The 21165-nt window shown below is 41.7% G+C and overlaps 1 protein-coding gene across 2 annotated transcripts in view; it reads left to right on the top strand.

Annotated features, from left to right (window-relative positions):
* The window catches only part of galnt9 (polypeptide N-acetylgalactosaminyltransferase 9), an 80009-nt gene that overhangs the window by 18268 nt on the left and 40576 nt on the right, over nt 1–21165 (top strand). For both annotated transcript variants that reach the window (XM_058637076.1, XM_058637077.1), the window contains exons 3-4: nt 4697–4863; nt 12476–12650. In XM_058637076.1, coding sequence (XP_058493059.1) covers nt 4697–4863; nt 12476–12650 — 342 coding nt within the window. The remainder of the gene's footprint in view (nt 1–4696; nt 4864–12475; nt 12651–21165) is intronic.

Genomic DNA, 21165 nt, shown 5'->3' with positions numbered 1-21165 from the left:
TACCCGGGTCGCTCCTCACCGCGTAACCTGTAAGCCTGCACCTGGTGCCTGGAGCTCAACTCTAGGAAACTCTTGTGAAGCCAATGAATGACAAACAGCAAGAAATGCTAATTTAATTATTTTTGAGCCGGTGATGGTGAAAGCTTAAGAGTTATCTCTACATTGATTATGAATCACAGGATGATATAGCTTCACTTACTTGTTTCCCCTCAGAGCTCGTGTAAGCTCCCTTCAGGTCGTTGTTCCGGTCTCCTGGTTTTTACCTTTTCTGTTTTTCTTTTCACTCTAATAGACGGAGATAATGGAGACTGTGACTGCAGCAGGCGGCTGTTTACACCTTTGCAGCATTTAGCTGCTAAATGAGCCAGATCTGTGTGTGACCTTTATTTCAACATCACTTCAATCACTCCAACAGTCTTTGATAAGAATTAAATAAGAATAGCTTACTGTAGATGTGTATATATGAGTACTACTTTTTTTTACTGTATAGAAAATAAGCTGGTGCTTGGTCCTTATTGTCAAAGTCTGTTTGAAGACCACAACTACAGGCCTGTATTTAATTTATGTTATATTATCCTTTAATTGGCTTGGAAAAAAAGTCAAATTCAGATTCTCTGTATATTTTTAATGACGGTAACAGGGTTGGAAAACCTAGCTTTAAACAAAAAAGCTTGTCGCATTTTTTGTTGTTGTTTGCCCATAACTTGAGCACTTCTGTAGAATAGATATATTTATTTTTTTAATATTTTTTTAATATTTATATATTTTTAATATGAAATTTTAACCCTTTACCCTTTTAACGACACGTTTTGCGTTACCATAGTTACGTGACAGTTTGTGTTATCGCAAAAATTCCTTCGGTTTCTGAAAGCTGAGTTGAATTTTACTCGCGCTGTTGCAGGAAGCTGGCGATTCAGGGTCTTTGTCGCCAGAGAGGAGTGAGTTGGAAAGAACACCTGTACATAGTACATACATCGAGAGACTACGAAACATTGAAAGAAATGTTTTATACTTTTGAAATTTCAAATTTAACAAAAAAAATCAGTTTTTCTAAATAAATCTTTTTTTTTTCTTCATTTTAAATTGTTAAACGTGCAATACATTGGAAATAACTGTCAGATATTGGAAGTGATTTTGGAAAAATGGGCAAAAGCACTTAGTTACAGGACGTTCTCTTATAAAAAAAAACCTGGTACATACAGTGGTGGCTTCTTCTTCTTTGGATGGTGTGGGAGCATTTGTGGTCAAAGTTCAACAACCACATGAAGCGAACACAATTAATCTGTGTTAGTTTTGCTATATTAGATTAGCACATAACTTTAGACTAACTATTAATTATTTACAAGAAAACTGCTCACATTGTGAGGGATTCATTTACAGTTGATGTGACTCGTGGTATTTTGTTACGAGATGTGCGATGTAAAAAAAAAAAGTGAGGTAAAGCCTAACACGGGGAGTAGATTATGAATGTCTTATATTCACCGTGTTATTGATGCAAAGTATTAAGTATAAGTCAATACATTTCAATCTGTCGCGTCTCCAACAAAAGGCTCGCTCTCTCTCTTGCCAGTTCTCATTGTTGAAAGGTGAGAACCTGCGAACACATGCCCACCAGACACACACACACACACACACTCACACACACACTCACACCAGTAGCTGTGGCGTATGAAGAGGGTTTCCAGTGCGTGAAGAGAGGAGGATGTAACTTTAGCGCCACGCTGGGCTCCATCTGCTGCGCGGCCGTTCTCCCGCGGCCTGACCTCGTAGACGCTGATCGCTGATGCTGGCATCCCGGTTCACCGGAGTATCAGAGTACCAGCAGAGTTCAGATGGCTCACAGCGAGGGTGGAAAGAGTGCCTAACGTGCTGTGTTTGAACAAAACATGGTCACGTCGGTATTCCCCTTTCCGACATTTGAACATTTCATGACATCAGATTTATTTGGTAATCCCTCCTTGTGCGTTATAATCTGCGATTACTAATTCCTGTAGCAGCTCGAATGTGTGATTCAGGTTAATGAGGCTTTCAAATAATTTCATCTTCGTCGCCGTCATGTGGCATTAATACATAATGACAAATCAATATTATTCTCTCATTAAAGCATTAATGACATGAACTTGACAAATGTGCCATTTCAGTGTCGTTAACTTTGCTCCATACCTTTTTATTTTTTCCCGACTTGAGGAGGATTCGCTGATGAGACACAACTTATAGATTTGTTTACTCTACAGATGATTTATGTGGATTTGGGGTGCTCATACAGGCCACTATTACAAGTGTTTCATCACAGTCAAAATCTGTGGTAAATAATTCAACCACAACGGTTATCCTAAGCACCTCATTATCCCCGTTGCATTCCGACTCAGCACTGATGAATAAGATATGCGAAGACACGGGGAAACAAAGGCACAAGGAAAATGTGTTTGTCAACCGCTGCATTCACATCCTAATTGCAGCAGTGTGTCACAGTTGCCATAGGAATTGGCCAAGTTCCCCCTGCTCAGTCAACAGTTATTTCCGACTTCAAAGCCACAGTGCGTCTGTGGAAAAATACTGCATTTCACTGGAAGTGACAACTTCAACAGACGTGAAATTATCAGCTGCAGCGTCGCGCGATTCGGGAAACTGTGTAATTGTTTTTAACATTCAAATCACACACACACACTCACAGAACAGGTTACCATGGAGTCCGTGTTGGATGAGAGTGAGAGATGGAGGCAGACAGAAACAGGTGGTGGCGAGTGCAGTGTCTGAAGGAAGAGATGGAGACATCCTTGGTTGTGAGCCGTGAGACGAGGAGCAGGGATCGTATTCACATCCCCGTATATCATTCTAATATTATCATGGCTTCTATGTCGGCAAAGGCGTGTATGGATTGGGTTTCTCCCACCTACTGCCATCTGTAATTTTATGCACAGACAGGTTTCAGATACAGGCCAAACGATTCGTCGTTATGGTTGACTTATCGGCTCCAATAGGGCATTTTACAACTTATCAGTATCTGCAGACTCTGGCTGTGATGGCGCCGGATGGGTGCCCTGCCCCCCTCCACTTGTCATGTGGACACACAGAGTAAATTACAAGTCACTGGCTATTATTTGCTATCATTGAAAGGCAACTTATGCTGAAAAGGCATGCATGTGTTGTTTTTTTTGTCCTGATGATTAAATAACAAAACGACTATTAAAACACATGCATGAGAGATACAGGGTCTGTAGCATCCGAATAGTCCCTCGTTTGTGTGTGTCTCGTGTAAAACAAAGTCACGGCAGTTTCATGCAGCCGTGCAGCGATGACTCCGCCCACGTTGAGTCGGTACTATTTTCTAGTGGAAAACCAACCTAAACCACGCCGTGCCGAGGCGAGGCGAGGCGAGGCGAGCTGGGACCATAGGTGGAAAAGGGGCTTTGAATGTCACTTAGCGATGATTTATAGACTGTTTCCTTTTCATTGGAGCCTGAATTGGAACTGTTATTTTAACGTAAGCTGACGACGCATGCTGTGCACACAGCAGACAAAGATCACAGACCTGGATAAAGTGTTCAGAGACCACACAGAATCCAGATTTCTGTAAGATTACATGAGGCAGATAGCATTTCATTTTCTCACTAGCATGAAAAGATCATATCTACATTTCAGATCCCAAGGAATGCAGGACTGTTGACAAATAAGAGAAGATATTCTAATGTATACCCTTGATACAAAGGTTTTTTTTAAAGTTAATTTCCTCCCGTTCCCTGTTATTAGGTTTGTGTTATTTCTTTAAGTGCTGATAATAAAATGAGTGCTACTATAGGTCCATATGACTTGGTCTTTAACCCTTTGGAGGAATGTACTATTTGCCCTCTATGGTACAATGTCTGAATCTATATTCATTCCTGTAGAACAGGCAGGTCTGACAGCTGCAGCTCCACAATTAAACAGAATCAGGGCCATCAAAAGGAAACTTATCAGAAGAAAACTATGCTGAACCTTTCTAGGATGAATAATCAGACCTTCAGAAGCTCAGTGATCATGTCTCCATCGTTTTTGTTGCAGGCAGTTCTCAGACAGAGCTGTCGTCATGAATGGAGGGCAACACAGACATCCTCAAGGATATATACAATTTCTGGCTCCATTAAGGGATTCCATGGTTAAAGGGGTTTCATTAAACAACTTCAGGCCGTTCTTAAGGGGAACAAAGTGGAACGCATCTGCCCGTCGCTATTTGTCATACTGTTTGTGCTGTTACACTCTGTACGTTTGCTTGACCTCACTTTTGTCACTTTCATTCCTAACCTGTGTTTGGCTGCTGCTTGTAATACTGAAATCAATACAAGCAGTATTTTTGTAAAGGGGGTTTGGCTCTACATCTTGGAGGGTGGTGGTGGTGGTGTGGGGGGGGGGATTATTTGCTCCTTGCAGAGAGTTATATAAGAGGATCAATAACATTTTCTCCTTTCTGCAGGATAAATAAGAAGGTACAACCAGGGGAAGGAGAGGGAGGCGAGCCAGTTTCTATTGTTTTTCCATTGTATATATGTATATATATATACAGTATATACAGTATATATATATATATATATATATATATATGTATGTGTAATCTGTTCTGTACATACAGAAACTGCTCAAATGTATCACAGCATTTTCCTAACCGGGTGATGTACTGTTACCGCGGCGTAATAATCGGACGTGTCGTGTACGTTGACAGGTGTAAGCTGCTGACATACACCGAGGACCTCCCTCAGATCTCCGTGGTCTTCATCTTCGTGAACGAAGCCCTCTCGGTGATCCTGCGCTCCGTCCACAGCGTCGTCAACCACACACCGGCGCACCTGCTCAAAGAGATCATCCTGGTGGACGACAACAGCGACAGCGGTGAGACGCACTCACACTGAAGTCTAATATAATAATAAGACTCAGACCCACGGTGTTAATAAGTGCTACCTTCTTCTACCACATTCATCAGTTTCTCTGACTCATCCTCTCTAAATCATAAAAACCTGTAGCGCCTGCAGGTTCTCATTGTCTAATCCTGTAGGTTTGCTTATGCAGTTGAGACAGTTCCCCTATTTATCATATTTCATCATTGTCTTCCCTGGCAGAAGGTGAACTAAAGATTCATGCGAAGATGATTTAGTGTGATGTTTTTGGACTCCTGCCAAAGTAGTCCATCTTACTAAGTTATCTTGTGTGTGTGTGTGTGTTAGGCTTATAAAAGGATTATGGACCTCGGAGGCCTGGACTCTTGAAGATCGGGCTTTATATTAGATTAAGAAAACAGAGAAGAGAAGGGAGGTGTTTTTTTTTTGTTGTTTCATTTGAATTGCTGTGTGTACTACAGTCTCCATGGTGATGTGGGCACAGGCTTAATATGCCTCCACACTAAGACACCCACGGCAGCTGATGATGCTCTCCGCATCCCAAAAGCTTCCCCGTTTGCAGGAGGAGGGACAGTGAACTAGATTCCAGACGACACTTGGCCCTCCTTTACTTGGCACGGAATAATAGGCCTGCCTCCCTCAGGCTGGCAGAGGCACCGGGTGCATAAATAACATACTGAAAAAAGGCCGGGAAGGAGTCACCACTGGCACACGTTCCCTGCTGAGACTCTAACTGCATACTACGAAACAGGGACCTGTTACAAACCAGCGAACAGACAAAAGGGGAAGACGCCTCCTCCTCCTCATCATGTCATTATGTCACACATGTTTACTAGTGTTGTCCTGAAATAGATTTCTCAAGTACAGCTGTATTGTCACTACATACGCTACAATAGAGCTCCGGATGTCACGACTGACGCCGGCGTAAGCAAACACGACTCACTTTGCTTCCAGGAAAAAAATTCTGAGAAATGGCTGTAAAGGTGATTTCAAGCCTTAAGAGTTCACTGTGAACTTTAGATCCAGATTCCAGAGAAACCAGGCAAACTGGATATTTCTGATCATACAACATCGTCAACTCTCTGATAGACTTTCCCTCCTTTTACTCTAGAGGATGCTTCCACTTCACACAAAAAGCTATTTTATTTCATCAGATATTGTATCAATGCAAACAATGGGGAAATTAAACTTTAAATTAAAACGACCGGGCTCCTAATTTTGTCAAATAGAAGAAAGGTTTTGTAATGCTTTCACACAAGTTACATACTTTACTTTAGTTCTAAGTTATGTTTCCCTTAAGTTTCCCTTTAACTGCCAACTAGGAAGCCGCAAATCTAGAGCGTCGTGTCTTCAGCGCGGCGATTCAGCACCTGAAATGAAGCGATCGCTCTACAGACGGAATTGCGATGCCTGTGTGTTCCCATCACTCGCTCGCTTTGAGCGTGTTTTATAGCGGTGATCTGTGATCCACCTCTGCTGTCTTATAAAACACCCGCCTGCCCCCCCAGGATCCTGGCCCACAACAGCTATTCACATCTTCACTTTTTATGAAAACAGCCAGTGAAGAGACCAGTTGCCTGACATATTTCCCGGTTATACTGTATATGCTGCTGGTTATAAATGTCATTTCCTGTCAAAATGGCATTGTTTGGGCCCATAAAATGTTGTTGTGAGAGTTTACAACCTCTAAAACACGGAACTCTCATGTGGAGCAACTTCAGGTAGGTGCAACAATAAATATAGTACATTAACAAATAAATGCAATAAATGCACACAAAGTAACCCATCTGGCTCAGCACAATATGGTAACATTAATTAGTTCGTTTTTTCCAGTGCAGTTTTCTATTGGCCCACAGTTTAATATATTTTCCTTCACTCTTGTACTTTTTCATCAGAGTTTTTTCCCCGCAGACAAGGTCAGCGACCACAGTTGGTAAAAACAGAGCCGGGAATTTAGCAGAAACCAAAGCACGAGTGAAAGAGGAATAAATATTACACTTAAATTTGATTGCCGCTCTGAAAACACTGTAAGCTAATGATGAGAGTCTGAACAGGCAGATTTATTTTATCTAAGTTGCTAAAAAGCAAACAAAAGGCAAAATCCAGCATTTATTAAATAATAATATTAATGATAAATGAATTAATTACAAGCCTGACCGAAAGAAAATCTGACAACACATTTTCATTTGTATGCACCTCTTGAGCGAGTGAGTGAGTGAGTGATGAGAAACCATCTCAATCAACAGACATCATGAATATCTGAAATCCTGACATTTAAATCACAAAGTTGCCAGCCTGTTAATGAAACCCAGGAGAGTCACCCAATTTGCCACAAAGCGTCGGGGGGGGGAGGTGAATGAAAAAAAAAAAGTGACACACTGAAAGTGATGTAGAGGACGTTTTTTTCTAAGCTAAATATAAACGTGAATTCCCGTCACTGCTGCTGTAGCGTCTGTCGTAACCTTTCATGTGAAGACAGTCGGCGTCAGTGTGCCGCGCGCACTCCACTGACATCACCGTACATGACGGCGGCGCGTTGCTGTTATCCGTGTCCGCTCGCATCGCCGCTCTTTAATGAAAAGGTCAGTTTCAGGTCACGATCCGCAAACCGACGCGCCTGTCGGCGAGTCTCTCTCTGCGTTTAACGGGAACGTGATGATAATTTGCGCCTATGTGTGAGCTCTTCCTCAGGAGTCGCTCGGCTTCCGACATCAGACAATTAACATGCGCGCCGGGCTGTGTGACCTTTTCCGGATGGCACTGTCTGTCCCGCCTCGCTGGTGCGGCCGCGCTCACTCCTGGCATAATGAATAACCCACAGAAAGCATGTTTGCCTCGCTGCCGCAACACATTTCCTTCGCTGATACAGCCACCGACATCATTCGGTGACAGGGAGGTTTATTCACAGCCACTGGTTCCAGCAGTCTGAGCAAAAATCACATTCCCGTTGATGAGCTTTAGGCTGTGCGACGACTCCGGCTCACAGTTGTTTGCCGTGTTGGTGGCAACGAAGGAATTAATGAGCCCTAAAGGATTGAATTCCAGCAAAAACCACCACCAAATTGATCACTTAATGATTCATGTAATGAAAACAGGATATAAACTAAGGACCAGCTCAGTGGAACTTGTAATATTAATTTTTGGCAGCGCTGAATCACTTTAAACATTGCATATATCAAATCAGATTAAATCAGACACGTTACACTTTCTCTGGATTTTCTTTTCATCGACTGTGTTAGTTTTTTTTTTTGTATAATGTAAAAAAGATGTGGAAACTCTCTCACTCTCAACATAACAGAATCCAGTTTGGGTAGAGTAAAATGTATGTAAACCTTTTCAAGTCGTGACCTTCATTTAAAAATGTAAACCTTACTATGTGCCTAATATCTGCTTTAATTTCTGTTTTAAATATGCTCAAAAAGTGAAATATGACTGAAAACACAAAGAAGTTTCAGAGGTGAAAACCTGGTCATTCAGTAGTTTGAGGGTTTAAACACTTACTTACTTTCACAGCATACAAATAATGCTACATCTTTTATGTTCACGGAGACCAAACAGAGGCAGAATGACAGCATCGACAACAAGAAAAATAGTTACACAATACAGCTTTATGTTACATTAAATGAGAGACTGACTCTTCAGTTAAAGGCCTGATCTACACAGAAATGGGACGCTCCATAACAGCAATCTTTTATTTGTCATTTTTAAAAGGTTTTCTGTAAACACAGCATTGTTTTCAATATGAATGTCTTCATCCACACACAAATGCCCTCAATGCCATGCCTGTGCAGATAGACCAAAACAATCTCCAAACATGACTATGACATCATTTTGATTTGGTCATAAACATGAAAACGCCATGGAGGCATTTTGAGATTGTCCCACTCTGGGATTCCAAAAAGTAGTGTTTCAGTGCTCTTTAAACACCTTTTCCATGTGGATAGTAAGCTGAAATAACCCAAAAAAAGTCCAGTTTCCAGTTGAGACGGTCACTTTATCATCTTGTCAAACTTAACACACGACATTGAATGCATTAAAAACAACCTAAATGTTCCACGGGAAGGCGGAGAGCAGAGAAAAATGGGGTCCAATTTAGGTTGGTGAGTTTATCTCTTTAATTGTGTTGGTAATTTATCAGGCAGCGTGTGTTGCCAGGGCATTTAACTGTGTTAAGAGTTGAGGGTTAAAGGTCGAGGAGCTAATTTACCATTGTGCCATTTCCAATAAATGCGTGAGAAGTGGGTAGCCTCCATATTGCTGACCTGCCACTGTACAGATTACATCCGTGATGATTATTTTCTACTGACAAACCCTTTTTTCCACTTACAGCTAATGGCTTGCTATTCGGTACATGGCATATCAATTTACTGTAGGTGGGTCTTCTTCCTTTTTTTCTTAAATATAAACATTACTTGCGTCGAGCCACTTTACCAGTTAGATTACTTCTCTAGTCTGCTTGTGATTGATCAAAGCAACCAATTCAGACCTGCTCCTGTGGCGTCTGACTGACTCAGGTCTATAAATCCACCACAAGAAAACACAGCTGATCGATTGGAACAGGTGAACCGTTAATAAGTCTATTAATAACAACGTAGACTTAATAGGGATGGGCTTTTTAAGGAAAAGTACTCTTCCAATATTCAACAAGATTATGTGTTAAATATTCATTAGTGTTCAAATAAGCTTTGCTCCAGCCACAGAGGCCATTCTAGAGTCTCTTGGGGCCCTAGGCAAAAATTCACAGGGGGCCCCTCCAACCAGTGTTCACCCTTATATGATAGATAATCTAACACTCACACAAAATGTGAAATGAAAACATTTTTTGATTTTAAAGGTGCACATTAGTATCTTCTCGAAAAATAAGAATGTAAACATTTATAATGTGCAATTGAAAAATAGAATTCTAAAGAGCAATACAAACAATAAATTGTGTTGCTTTCTTCCTCTTTTTTCTTCTTTCTTTATCCGGACATTATTTGCAAACTCTCCACATTGTCAATGCTGTAGGGATTCAAAGTTGGTCAGCACTCAGGGGCCCCCTTCTGGCCTGGGGCCCCAAGCATTTGCCTGCAAGCAGCGATCTCTGTTCAGCCACACCTATGAAACCCTTTAAACTGCGTTAGGTAATTTTGTCAACTACCAATGCAAGCACATGAGAGCTAGTGAAAGTAATGTGGGGTTAACAGTATGTTGAGTGTAGAGGAGTGGCTATGAGATGCATTCAAGGAACTTTTCATCACATCTGCAAACACATGTAGTTGACTAACTAAACTTGCTGCTGCTGCCAACATGTGGAAATAGATGCAATCGTTGATTTAAAAAAATATATATAATAAGTTTTCTAAATGGTCACATAAACTATTCCATTTTTTATAGTCAAACCCATACTCAAAGATTCATGCCCATTCCTCAGATTTAATAAGCACAAAGGATGCTTTATGTGCTAGAGCGTCATTCAAGCTTTGCAGCATGTAAATGAATTCCCAGGCTTTACTGGAGTTTAATTAAAAGCAGGTTCAATCACTCTTCTACCATCTCACTCCACCACAACAGCTCCCGTAATCTCCCATGTCACCAGAGGATTTCATGGTGCTCCTTGTGTAGTCTATTACTTATTCATGGTAGTTGTTTATCTTGCGTTGCACCGCCAGTCCCTCGAAAATGTAACCCCTCCTCCTTCATTCTCCTTCCATGGATTTAGTCCAACAGTTTACTTGTTCGAATTAGAGAGGCCCATAACTTTTCTACCTCCTAGGAAAGCCTTGTAATTATTACACTCTTAATAGCTTTCATCATATTGTCGCTGCAGGGAGGGCTGATGATGGAATCCCTTTTGCTCTAGTTTTATAAGTGCAAATAGAGCAAGGCTCCACAGGTCTTTATCCCTCATAGTGGCAGAATGCAGTCTTCAACAGTCTGATCCACATTGAAATTCAATAAAAAGCTTAGCTCATGATTTCTTAAATCAGTTTGCATGACACTAGCGCTAAATGTTAACAGCTTGCTCATTTTGTACCCACAATTCTGAGACACTTAAACCAAAAGGACCAAAAAGGGAATATTTCACTTAACCCCATCTCTCTGTGTGCAGAGTTAAGCGCTTGGCCCTGCGATCGACTGACAGTTGGATATGGCATTTTGTAATAGTGTCGAACAGAAATAGAAAAAGAACACATCCACAGACCGAAAAAGACAAATAACCAAGTTCCCATGACTCAGTGGCTTCTTTTATTTGATGTCAAAGGCTAACGTCAGTGTACATAGAGGGTCACTGCTTCCCAAACTCATCCACTTTCCCGGCTGCAGTCACCGCTCAATATTGAGACCTGAAGCATGAAAACCCTGACAAAGACAGTATATTCTTTCAGTCGCTTGATTTATGTTGTGCGCCAATATCAGATGCCGGGTGAAGCTGGTGTTCACTGTGCCACTAGCATATTTATTATGTCTCCTTCAGAAAGTTGAACTATCAGCAGGAGACGCTCAGAGAGCATCCTGTTGGAAATGAAATAAACTTTGTCTCCAGTTCTTGTCACTTGTGTTGGGCACAGACGAGTGTGATAATAACAATGCATACATCTTTTCCGTTGGCTGGGGAATTTGATGTCAGCTTCGTCGACGTGGTGTGAGCTCATGTGACCACAGGCCCAACAGGACTGTACTATACCACATTCAGATGTTATTTAAACTATAGTGTGTAGTGAATAGAACAGAACTTTCCTGTTCCAAGCAAAACAACACATAAATCATATTATGGGTCTCCTGTCCCCGTCTCCGAAGAGGCAGTGTGCTGTGTATGGAACACAAATAGTGTTCCATACACCTACAAAAATGACCGCTTTAATGTCTCATACGGGATTTGTTATATACCCAAGACTGGCTCAAAACTTAAAACTGTGCGTAATATTTAAATATAAATAAAAGACCTTTACATTCAAACAGCTTTTCAGTTCATCAGCTTCACACGGCTCTCTGTATATCTTAGTGTGGCGGTGTTTAGATCTTGTGTTTCCTCGCTACACACAGGAAGTGAAGCATGACTGGAAACACAAAGAAGTGGCCACAAATAAACAAACACATTTCATAAGTTAAATCTTTTATGGAAATATTTGTTCATACAATGGTTTCAGTCAGCTTAATTATCAAGGACAGTGTTCTAATTTCCCAAGGATAACTTTTACATTCGTGTTTCAAGATGTCTAAATTCAGAAACCTCAAATTCATGTTTGTTTTCAGAAGTCCCTGACCCGGAGCTGCCACCGTGCACTTGCTCCCTCTGTCGGGTCTGATGGTTCTGCTTGAGAGAGCCTGTTTTTCGGGTTACAGGAAGCAGCATCCAAATAATGTGACATCATTTCTGTTCATGAAGATCAAACTGAGGTAGAATAATAACATCACCAAATGTTCTGCACTGCTGCTCTAAGTGTGCACTTCTTAAAAAAATAAAACTAATTTTTATCACAGTCCTGCAAAAACCAAAGCCATCCAACATTAGTCCTGGGTTATCTTGGAAACACTTCCTTACTACATTTGCCTGGTTACAGGATCTCCAGCAGACATTTGGACGTTATTGACGGAAGGATTGTCTCTAATCTGCCCTCTTTCAGTGGAGTTGAAATTCAACTTGGACCAGTATGTGAACAAACGCTACCCAGGCCTGGTGAAGATCGTGAGGAACAGCAAGCGGGAGGGACTGATCCGAGCCAGAATACACGGCTGGAACGCGGCCACGGCTCCCGCCGTCGGATTCTTTGATGCCCACGTCGAGTTCAACAATGGCTGGTAAGAGAAGGTCATGTTTAACACGAGGAGGTCTCAGCTGTCTCTCTCTCTCTGTCTTTCTTCTCTCACCTTTGCCTTTGTGCTTTGCTTTACATGTTTTCAGTACAAAGGCACGTCATGTAATATTACCATCAGTGACACTTGTATTTTAGTCCGCCCTAAGCATTTTGATTTTCTGCCAGGCCCGCTCTACCTGAAATAGCACTTTTCAGCAATAGGACGCTCATTATTTTTTAGGATTAGTTTGTTTTATTTTTTTCCCCCCACGTTTTCTCTCCTTAGTAATGTTTTTGTTTGAGCCAAATAAAAAGAAACCCTAATTAAATGACACTGCTTGCCTGGCCCGTACACGCTCGTGACAAAAGACGAGAGAGTGTAATTAAAAGAGGTCGCTCAGATGTCGAGTATTTGAACGTCATTTACTCGCAGGGTTATTGTTTGATACGAAATGACTTCTCTGCCTTCCTGATGCTCAAGTTCACCAATAAACAAGACATTGAAATGCAAGTAATTGGCAGCTAATTTGAGCCCGGCGTACCGTCATTGTTTTGAAGATGAGGTGTAGCTCCGGTTCCCTGGGAAACTGCCAGAAGGAGAACAAAGAGGGATGGGTGGAGTAGAGAGGGGATGGGGGAGGAGATAAGAGGGAATCATTGGTTATAAAATGTGAAATGCAATTCAGCCTTTGTGGCCAACTATAGACTTGAGTTGTAAACATCTATACGACAGTGTAGCGCTACTATAAACAATAACACTAGATATGTGGGGTGTAAATGGATATCAATACACCTGGCTAACACAATTTGCCACAACACATCTCTCTGGGTTATATTCTATAAGAACTTCCTGTCCATATTGTTGTCCCTTTTTACTTCATTTACATACATGATGCAGATACAGTCCTTACCAGTTATTCTCTGACTATGACACTTGTACTTGTTACTAATCTCTTAATGCACATATAAGGAGTAAAAATGACTCCTCTCACACCTCCCTGTAAAGGCCTGAATATAAATACAATACCAACACAATTAATGTGTGCAATAAACAGGTATACTGACGTTTAGCACGTTATAAGAAGATGACTATGTCTTTTCTTGGTTTATCAGAACTCTAGTGCATACTGTACTGTTACTCTGTTAGTGTCGCCGTGTTTAGATCTGCACCCAGGAAGTGCCTTGTTTTATGTCTAGACAGACGCAAGCAACGGCAACAGCAAACAGATTAGAGTACGAATGAAAAAACAATGAAAAGTGTTTCTGAAAAGCTTCAGAAGTTAATTACGCTTTTTAAAAAAAATGCTCTGTCCCTCTGTCATGTAATGGTACATACAAAACAGAAAAACACAGTGAAAACAAAGAAAATACAGGCGATGAAAATAGAGTTCCGGGGGGGGGGGGGGGGGGGGCAGCGTGGCTGAAAGCCCTGGACTCCATGGTGACGAGACGGGCAGAGGGTGTAGTGAGTTGGAGGGCAGCTGAAGATCTGAGGGAACGAGAGGTGTGGGGATGGAGGAGGTCAGAAAGCTAGGCGGGGGACAGATTGTGGAGAGGAGGATCTTATATTGGATTCGGTCTCTATTATGAACTGCAGCTTCTGATAATATGACATAAATTGACAAAAAGTCATTGTGTGTGTTCGACCTAGTGACATGATTTCATGTATCTTGCACCAACAAGGGTCACTGCCCAGATGCATTAATGACGAGCGCTGATTCCCTGTGTGATTTTCCTCCCGTTTCCCCACTTATTTTAAAACACAAAGTTGCCTTTCAAGCCCCCACATAACCCATATGCATCTCGGCACTTCCTCATTCCATATGCCCCTCACCCAGCTCTGCCATTGAACGCGCGGCAGCTGTGCCAGCGAATATTCTTTGAGTTAGATCTCCCGCTGCTGTTGTACAACCTGTCTTTTCTCTTCCCACACAAGTCCCCGCTTCCATCACCCTTTGATAACCTGCTCCCTTCGTAGATATGCTCTTGTACAAGGTTTTATTTACAGGAGTGGATAAAAAAGGTAGAGCCTGTGATTTCTCTTCAAGCAGATGCTTGGTTAGGGCACGCAGAGATAGAGAAGATGACAGGCATCTTCAAGACGCGTGCTCATGTTGCTTGGATTTCTTCACGAGTGCGTATGAATTTTTTAGCGACTGCACGTGGAATCATTCCGTGCTGCACCTTTTATTCAGATAGATGCACTCGTGGTATCTACACTATCTGTTTGCTGGCGTGGATGCAGCGCCCTATCTATCATAATATGATTATTCACCGTGCCACATACAGTGATAAGTGAGATGGATGGTTCCTGTTGATGGTGTGGTGGTGAGTCTCCCTCAATGACCTTGCACACTCTTGCCTGTGCATACTGAAGCAGAGACAATGCTGCCAAGCTCTCAGCTGCAGCGGCGCTGCGATTCATTGGCACGGTGTTCCCCACAGGGTTGCCGTGCATGCGCAGCTGAAATGCATTGCTGGCTGGCATTGCCGCTAAAGCATACATAATTGTATCACACTGTATAGTGCACCTGACAGCTGTTCTTCATCCCCCTCGCACCGCGAGGAGTTAAGAGGATCAGTTTCTCACCAGAGGAGTGGTGGAATCTGATTTGCATGGCTGTGCTCTCTGCTTTGATGTGCGGGTGTGACATTGTTGCCTGTCATTAACACACCATTGCATTGGCTTAATCTTTACAATCCACTCCTCTAACTCTTTATATCCATCAATCACAGAGACCGACGATGTCCATTTAGCTCAGACCTGTTTCCTTCTACATGCCCTGTAAATAAACAGGATTAATGGCAGGAAATTGTAATTAGGACTCTGTGTGTATGCCTCACTTGAGCCACCGTGTTGCAGAAGGGAGGCGCAGGAAAATTGATATTTATTTTGTTGTTGAAGGCCCTACACATTCGCAATCTCAGGTTATAATAACGATTAATGAACAGCAGCCCACGGCAGCCTCTCTCTGCTGAGTGTGAGCTGGAGATAAGATTGTCGTGGCGGGGAGGCTGTAATGAAATACATGCCTCAGAAAGCAACACTTTGATTAATGTGGGATGTCATGTGACCTGGCCGGTTTTATCTGAGAACAAGACAATCTGGTGGAATCTATAAAAACACATGAAAACTCAGAAAATCAAGTGTAGCCCTTTGCCATGATGAAATATGGGCTATTTTTCTACATTCATATTTGATGTCATTTCCTCTGTTGATATCACGCAGCTATGTCTGTGTTCATTATACAACACGGGTCAGCGGTATTTGATTAAAAAGTAAAAGTTAATCATTTCTTGTATCACTGTGTTTGGCAGAAGCTGTGGCTGCAGAAACACTGAGTGCACGTCTGTCGCATCTCAACCACATCCTGAGTAATGGATTTAGGAATAGTGGAGAATCTATCGCCGCACCGTAAGAACCATCTCCAGTTCAGGCTCCTGCATTTAATTAGCTTTATTTACATCGGAGTAAAACAAGAGGGAGATTAAGAGGGCTGGGATATGCCGATCGCCGTAGGGATCAGTGTTCGATCCGATCATGTCGTCCTGATCCACGTAAATGATGTGTTTCTGTTTTTGTTACCACTTTATTTCAGTTCCAAAAAGGAATAATGAACTGAAATGAAAGTTACATGAGGAAAATGAGATGGATAGTGGACAGAGAGAATGTAACTAATGTAACAGAGCCACTGTCCTCTGAATCATCCTAATTCCTTATGGGAGGAAGGAGACATAGTCGCTATTAGTTGGTCTTGATTTTCATGTTTGAGCTACGGTTCATTTACCTATTTTATAGGTATTGGAGTACTACTGCATACTTTTGTGGAACTTTATTGTTTTAATCCTTTTATAGGATCACAAGTGATGTCAGACAGCGAGTCTGAAAATGAATATTATCTGGAGGTGGAGATAGATGAGCAGTGTTGGCTCCACATCACTACTCAACGCTAACAGCTCAATGATTCATTTGCATCCCTGGGCACAACAAACTCAAATCTTCACCTGAACTGCAGGCACCATCTTATAACCAGGCATGAGTCAATATAATATTTAGCATTGGTGTTGGTCCAATACTGGCTAAAGTCATTTTTATTATTATCATTATTATTAAATTTTTGGTCTATATAGATATATGTCCACACATAACAGTATGTATTGTGGTCTGTGTCTCAAAATCCTGAGGAGAACGATTGTATTGTAGCCAAATTATATATAGAGCAGCCTCTGACAGGTCTATACCCAACTCCTCCTTCCTAATTATATCCATGGTAACCACATTACAGCCATCAAATAAATGTACAAAGGCAGAGTTGAAATGTCTAGAGTCCTTAGATTTTGGAAGTTAGGGGTTTTTGATCTAACATAGTCGAAAATGAGACGAACCGTAGTTGCTAAATTTTCACGACTAGGTAAATGACTCTATTGGACTGGTATTTGTATCGGTAGAAATTCAAGCACAGAGAAATGGTATTGAACCACTGTGATGCAAGAAACAACTGTGAGGTGTGAGAAAGATATCACTGGTTCTGTCAGTTGAAGTGTTCCCTCTCCTCCTTGCGCTGTCTCTCACAGAGGATGGACCATCCATCAGTATATTTGTATTCTTCCCTACATGCGGCGACGTCACATATTCTACTGCGTTACGTCCAATGCCGAATTCAGGGCCCTGCTGCCTTCAGGGCACAAGTCTGAAAGCAGTTTGAGCCCATTATCTGATAGCTCCCTGCTCCAGATTATTTCTCTATTTTAAATAAAGAATGAAATCTCAAATACAAGAGCTTTGGGGGTTTTCTATCAGCACAGGACAAAGATGAAGACAAATCCACTGATGTAAACTGAGATTTTAGAGTGATTTTTGTGCTTATTAGTGATTCTGCCTGATGTGATCACTGTGCTGGTTGTTACGGAGGACGTTGAGTGAAGCGTAAAGAGTTATTCAATCAAATGAGCACCTGCTTCAGTGTGAAACGCTACAGGAAATGGCTTGGCGAATCCAGCAGCAATGAAGGTTTATTAGCATAATGCTCACAATACTGGATGAGTCATCCAATATTGGTGCTGGGTAGGATTTGCAATGATGTGGATGAATAACTCTCCCACTGTCGGTGGAGACGAAGTGGCAGAAAAAGAAGACGAATGACTCAAGCCTGTTTGTCAAAAAAACAGATGTGCCCTCATTTCTGGGGTGTCTCTACAGTCACCCGACTTATATAGTAGATCCCGACATGCAGGAGCGGCTGACTGCCTCTGTGGAAGTACTGAGATCCTTAGAATGCAGGGAAATGAATAGAATACGGGCAGGGTGGTGGCTGGAGTGGGGGTCACAGGGAAACCTAAAGTTATCTGTGTAGGGGGAGATTTAGGGACGGCACAATGTGAAAAATCCTCTGTAAGGTTAAAGTAAAATCTTATTGCAGCACAGAAACACTGGATATTTTGGATATTTAACTGACTGTGACCTTTCACAAAATAATACCACATCTTTGTGTTTTATTGTGAACTTACCGTAGGTGTAAGAACTACAGAGGTAGTCGTGAAATAACTGTAGTGTGTGATTTTTTGTGTGCAGTTAAATACAGTATTTACACAGGTAAATGCTGCTCAATCACAGTAGTATGTTGTATGGTATTACTCGTGAAATACAGTATTTATACTGGAAAATAATTCACAGTAGCATTAGAAGTTACAGTAAACAGTCATTTTTCTATAAAATGATACATGGACCCACTGTGAAAGCACAGTATCTGGGACACATTCATTATATTATGACACAAATAAATACATGAGGAATAAGAAGGAATGTGAAAATACACAGAACAAGTTACACGTGGAGGGGGGGAAAAAAGGGGGAAATGCTCGTTGTGTTGTGTGAAGTGTGAAAGCAAGTGTGACACTGAATGAATTCATTGATATGTTCAACCTCTCGAATGGTCTTCAACTTCTCACATAATGAGGTCAGTGTTTCCAACAAAGGTCGTTGGAATCTGATCGACAATTTAGGAATCAATCTATCTATCTATCTATCTATCTATCTATCTATCCATCTATCCATCCATCCATCCATCCATCCATACATCTATCTATGTGATGGGCTCAATCTGCAATGTGTGAACTCATTTGAATGAGCCATATGAAGTTGGCTGCTGGTGCTTTGCTGGCTGCAGTCACTCACAATCCTCGGGATGAGAGGACTGCAAAGGAGAAGAGCCACTAAAAAAAAAAAACATCCTGGAGGCAGCAGAAAAGGCCTCGTGGTGGCTGTCCATGTGGAGGGGGCTTCAAGAGGCTTAGGCACAACTATGGGTGGCTGATCACCTCCGGGTGAAAGTGCCTGCTGATGTGTTCAAGCAGCACCTAAAGGTGTGTTCTAGAACAACAGCTTTAAATCAAATCATCTAAAAATGGAGCTTGTTCAAATAAGGATTTGGGGAATAAGTAAAGTTAGCAGTAGGCGTGAGTCAGTATGAGATTCTGATGGTGTGATACCCTGGAGCAAAATATGATGCCATTGAAAACACAAGTTACTGCTCAGAGAGGGAGAAGGGTCATGTTAGTCAACACTGTACACAACCTGACTGATTCCTAAAAACAACTAAAACGTTACAGAACATTTTAACAGTTTGGATTCTGTGACTTTGTACCTTAACGATAGTAAGTGGCCCTTGTCTACTAAACAGCATTTATCTACCAAAACCATAATTGGCATATACCAAATACGATTGTGGAAAAACACAAAACATTGACAACAATGGTAACAATATCGATAGCAGAATGGTTTAATGAGTAATAAAAGCTGCATGATCACTGCATTAACTAATAATAGTAAATAAGAGAAGGACACCAGGGAGGAAAAGCACGAGTTACAGTGAGAGCAAAGACAGAATAGTGAGTCAAGGATTTCTCAATGTATCATCACTAGTAAGCCTGTGTTTTGAGAATGAATTGATCTATTCGGGATGATACTGTATGTGGGCTCCATAAGTCAAACTGGAACTCTGTCATGAGGACAATTATTTTAAGCTCTCGTCCAGGTTTTACAGGAAGCCAATGAAGAGAGGAGAAATGGGATTCTTTTTTTTTTTCAAGTTCCTGTTGCACTTTTGGGTTATTGGGACATCCTGACAATAAAGAATTACTGCGCTCCTGTCAAGCGGCTACAACTGCATGGGCTAGATTTTCAGCGTCCTGTTGAGACGAAGCAGGTGGCCGTCCTGGTGGACGTGTCCTAGTGGACATGTCCCGGTTGTCACTGCCAGTAAATACATGAAGGCTGAAATCACCCTCTATAATTATGTGACCTGAAAGGCATCATTACTCAGTATGGTTTAAAATCACCCTCTATAGTGTTTGCCTTTAATAATTGCCACAGACTAATTATAACATTTCTGACAGTAGAATTTCAGAAATATCCAAACATATCTAATTATCCTTTTATATTTAAAAACCACTTCACAGTAATGCTAATGTTTTTACATCTGGCTTCAGCGCAGAGTTGCGTTGATTGATAGAAATGTTTACATGGACCTCACTGGAGGTTATACCATAGCTTTCATCGCCATATCCATAAATAACACAGGGAAGCTTTCAAAAGTGTTTCTGTAGCCGTTAAGGGGCCTGATTTAAACGATCTTTAGTGCACTGTCTAAAGTGTGTGGCTCAAGTGCATTAGGAAGTGTCCAACCCCAGTTGAGCTGTTTACACGGTGCGTAATCTCGGCGGAAAGTCGGGCGCGCGGTGCAAAGGGGTCGTGTTTAGCGTCTCAGTTATTCATCGTTGTGTTTTGGGCATAACATCAAGTATGCCCATCAGAAATGTTTGCTTCTCATTCCCTTTAAAGTGTGCGTGTGCCTGATGTGAATGCAGGAGTGAGCGATTTCTTGCTGACGAGACAGTGCAGCACCACGGGCAGCAGATATGTGTCCTGTAACCTTGCTGTTGAGATCTGAAAGATGTGCCAGTGTCCATGTTTGCATGGTCCTTGGCCCGTCGGCCTCCAATCCTCTGTCCAATTAACAACTCCATTAGACTGCACTGGGTAAGGAATTGCCCCAAATATTCAACCTGTATAAAAGTGATGAGGAAGGGGAGGAGGAGTGTTGACAACTGCATTGTTACTACGACAGTTCTCTTAGGGCCAGGTTTAAGATAGAGCTGGATAAGGGGACATAGCTTAATGTCCGAAAACAGAGATCAATCATTACCAAATTTCGCATGAACATCTCTAATAATGTCCACTTTCACCTCTCCAAAAATCAAAACGGAAACCCCAATATTATGGATGCCTTTTCCTCTCCATAGGCACTCGTTATGGAGAAAAAGCTTAACGTACCTTAATGTCCGAGTGCGTCTATATCAGTGGCGATTGCTTTAAGACGGCAAGGGAAGCTTAGCTTCCTCTAAAATGTCGTCAAATATGTACTGTGTTGTATTTTCAATACTAAATGTGCACTACAACACAATTAGGTTCGTCTATCACGGATGACGGGTCGTCCTACGGGATTTTCGTATTCCCGTAG

Source organism: Solea solea, chromosome 8 (assembly GCF_958295425.1).
Source record: "Solea solea chromosome 8, fSolSol10.1, whole genome shotgun sequence".
NCBI lineage: Eukaryota > Metazoa > Chordata > Actinopteri > Pleuronectiformes > Soleidae > Solea > Solea solea.
Note: the sequence above shows the minus strand (reverse complement) of the source record. Positions and strands in the feature narration are given on the sequence as shown.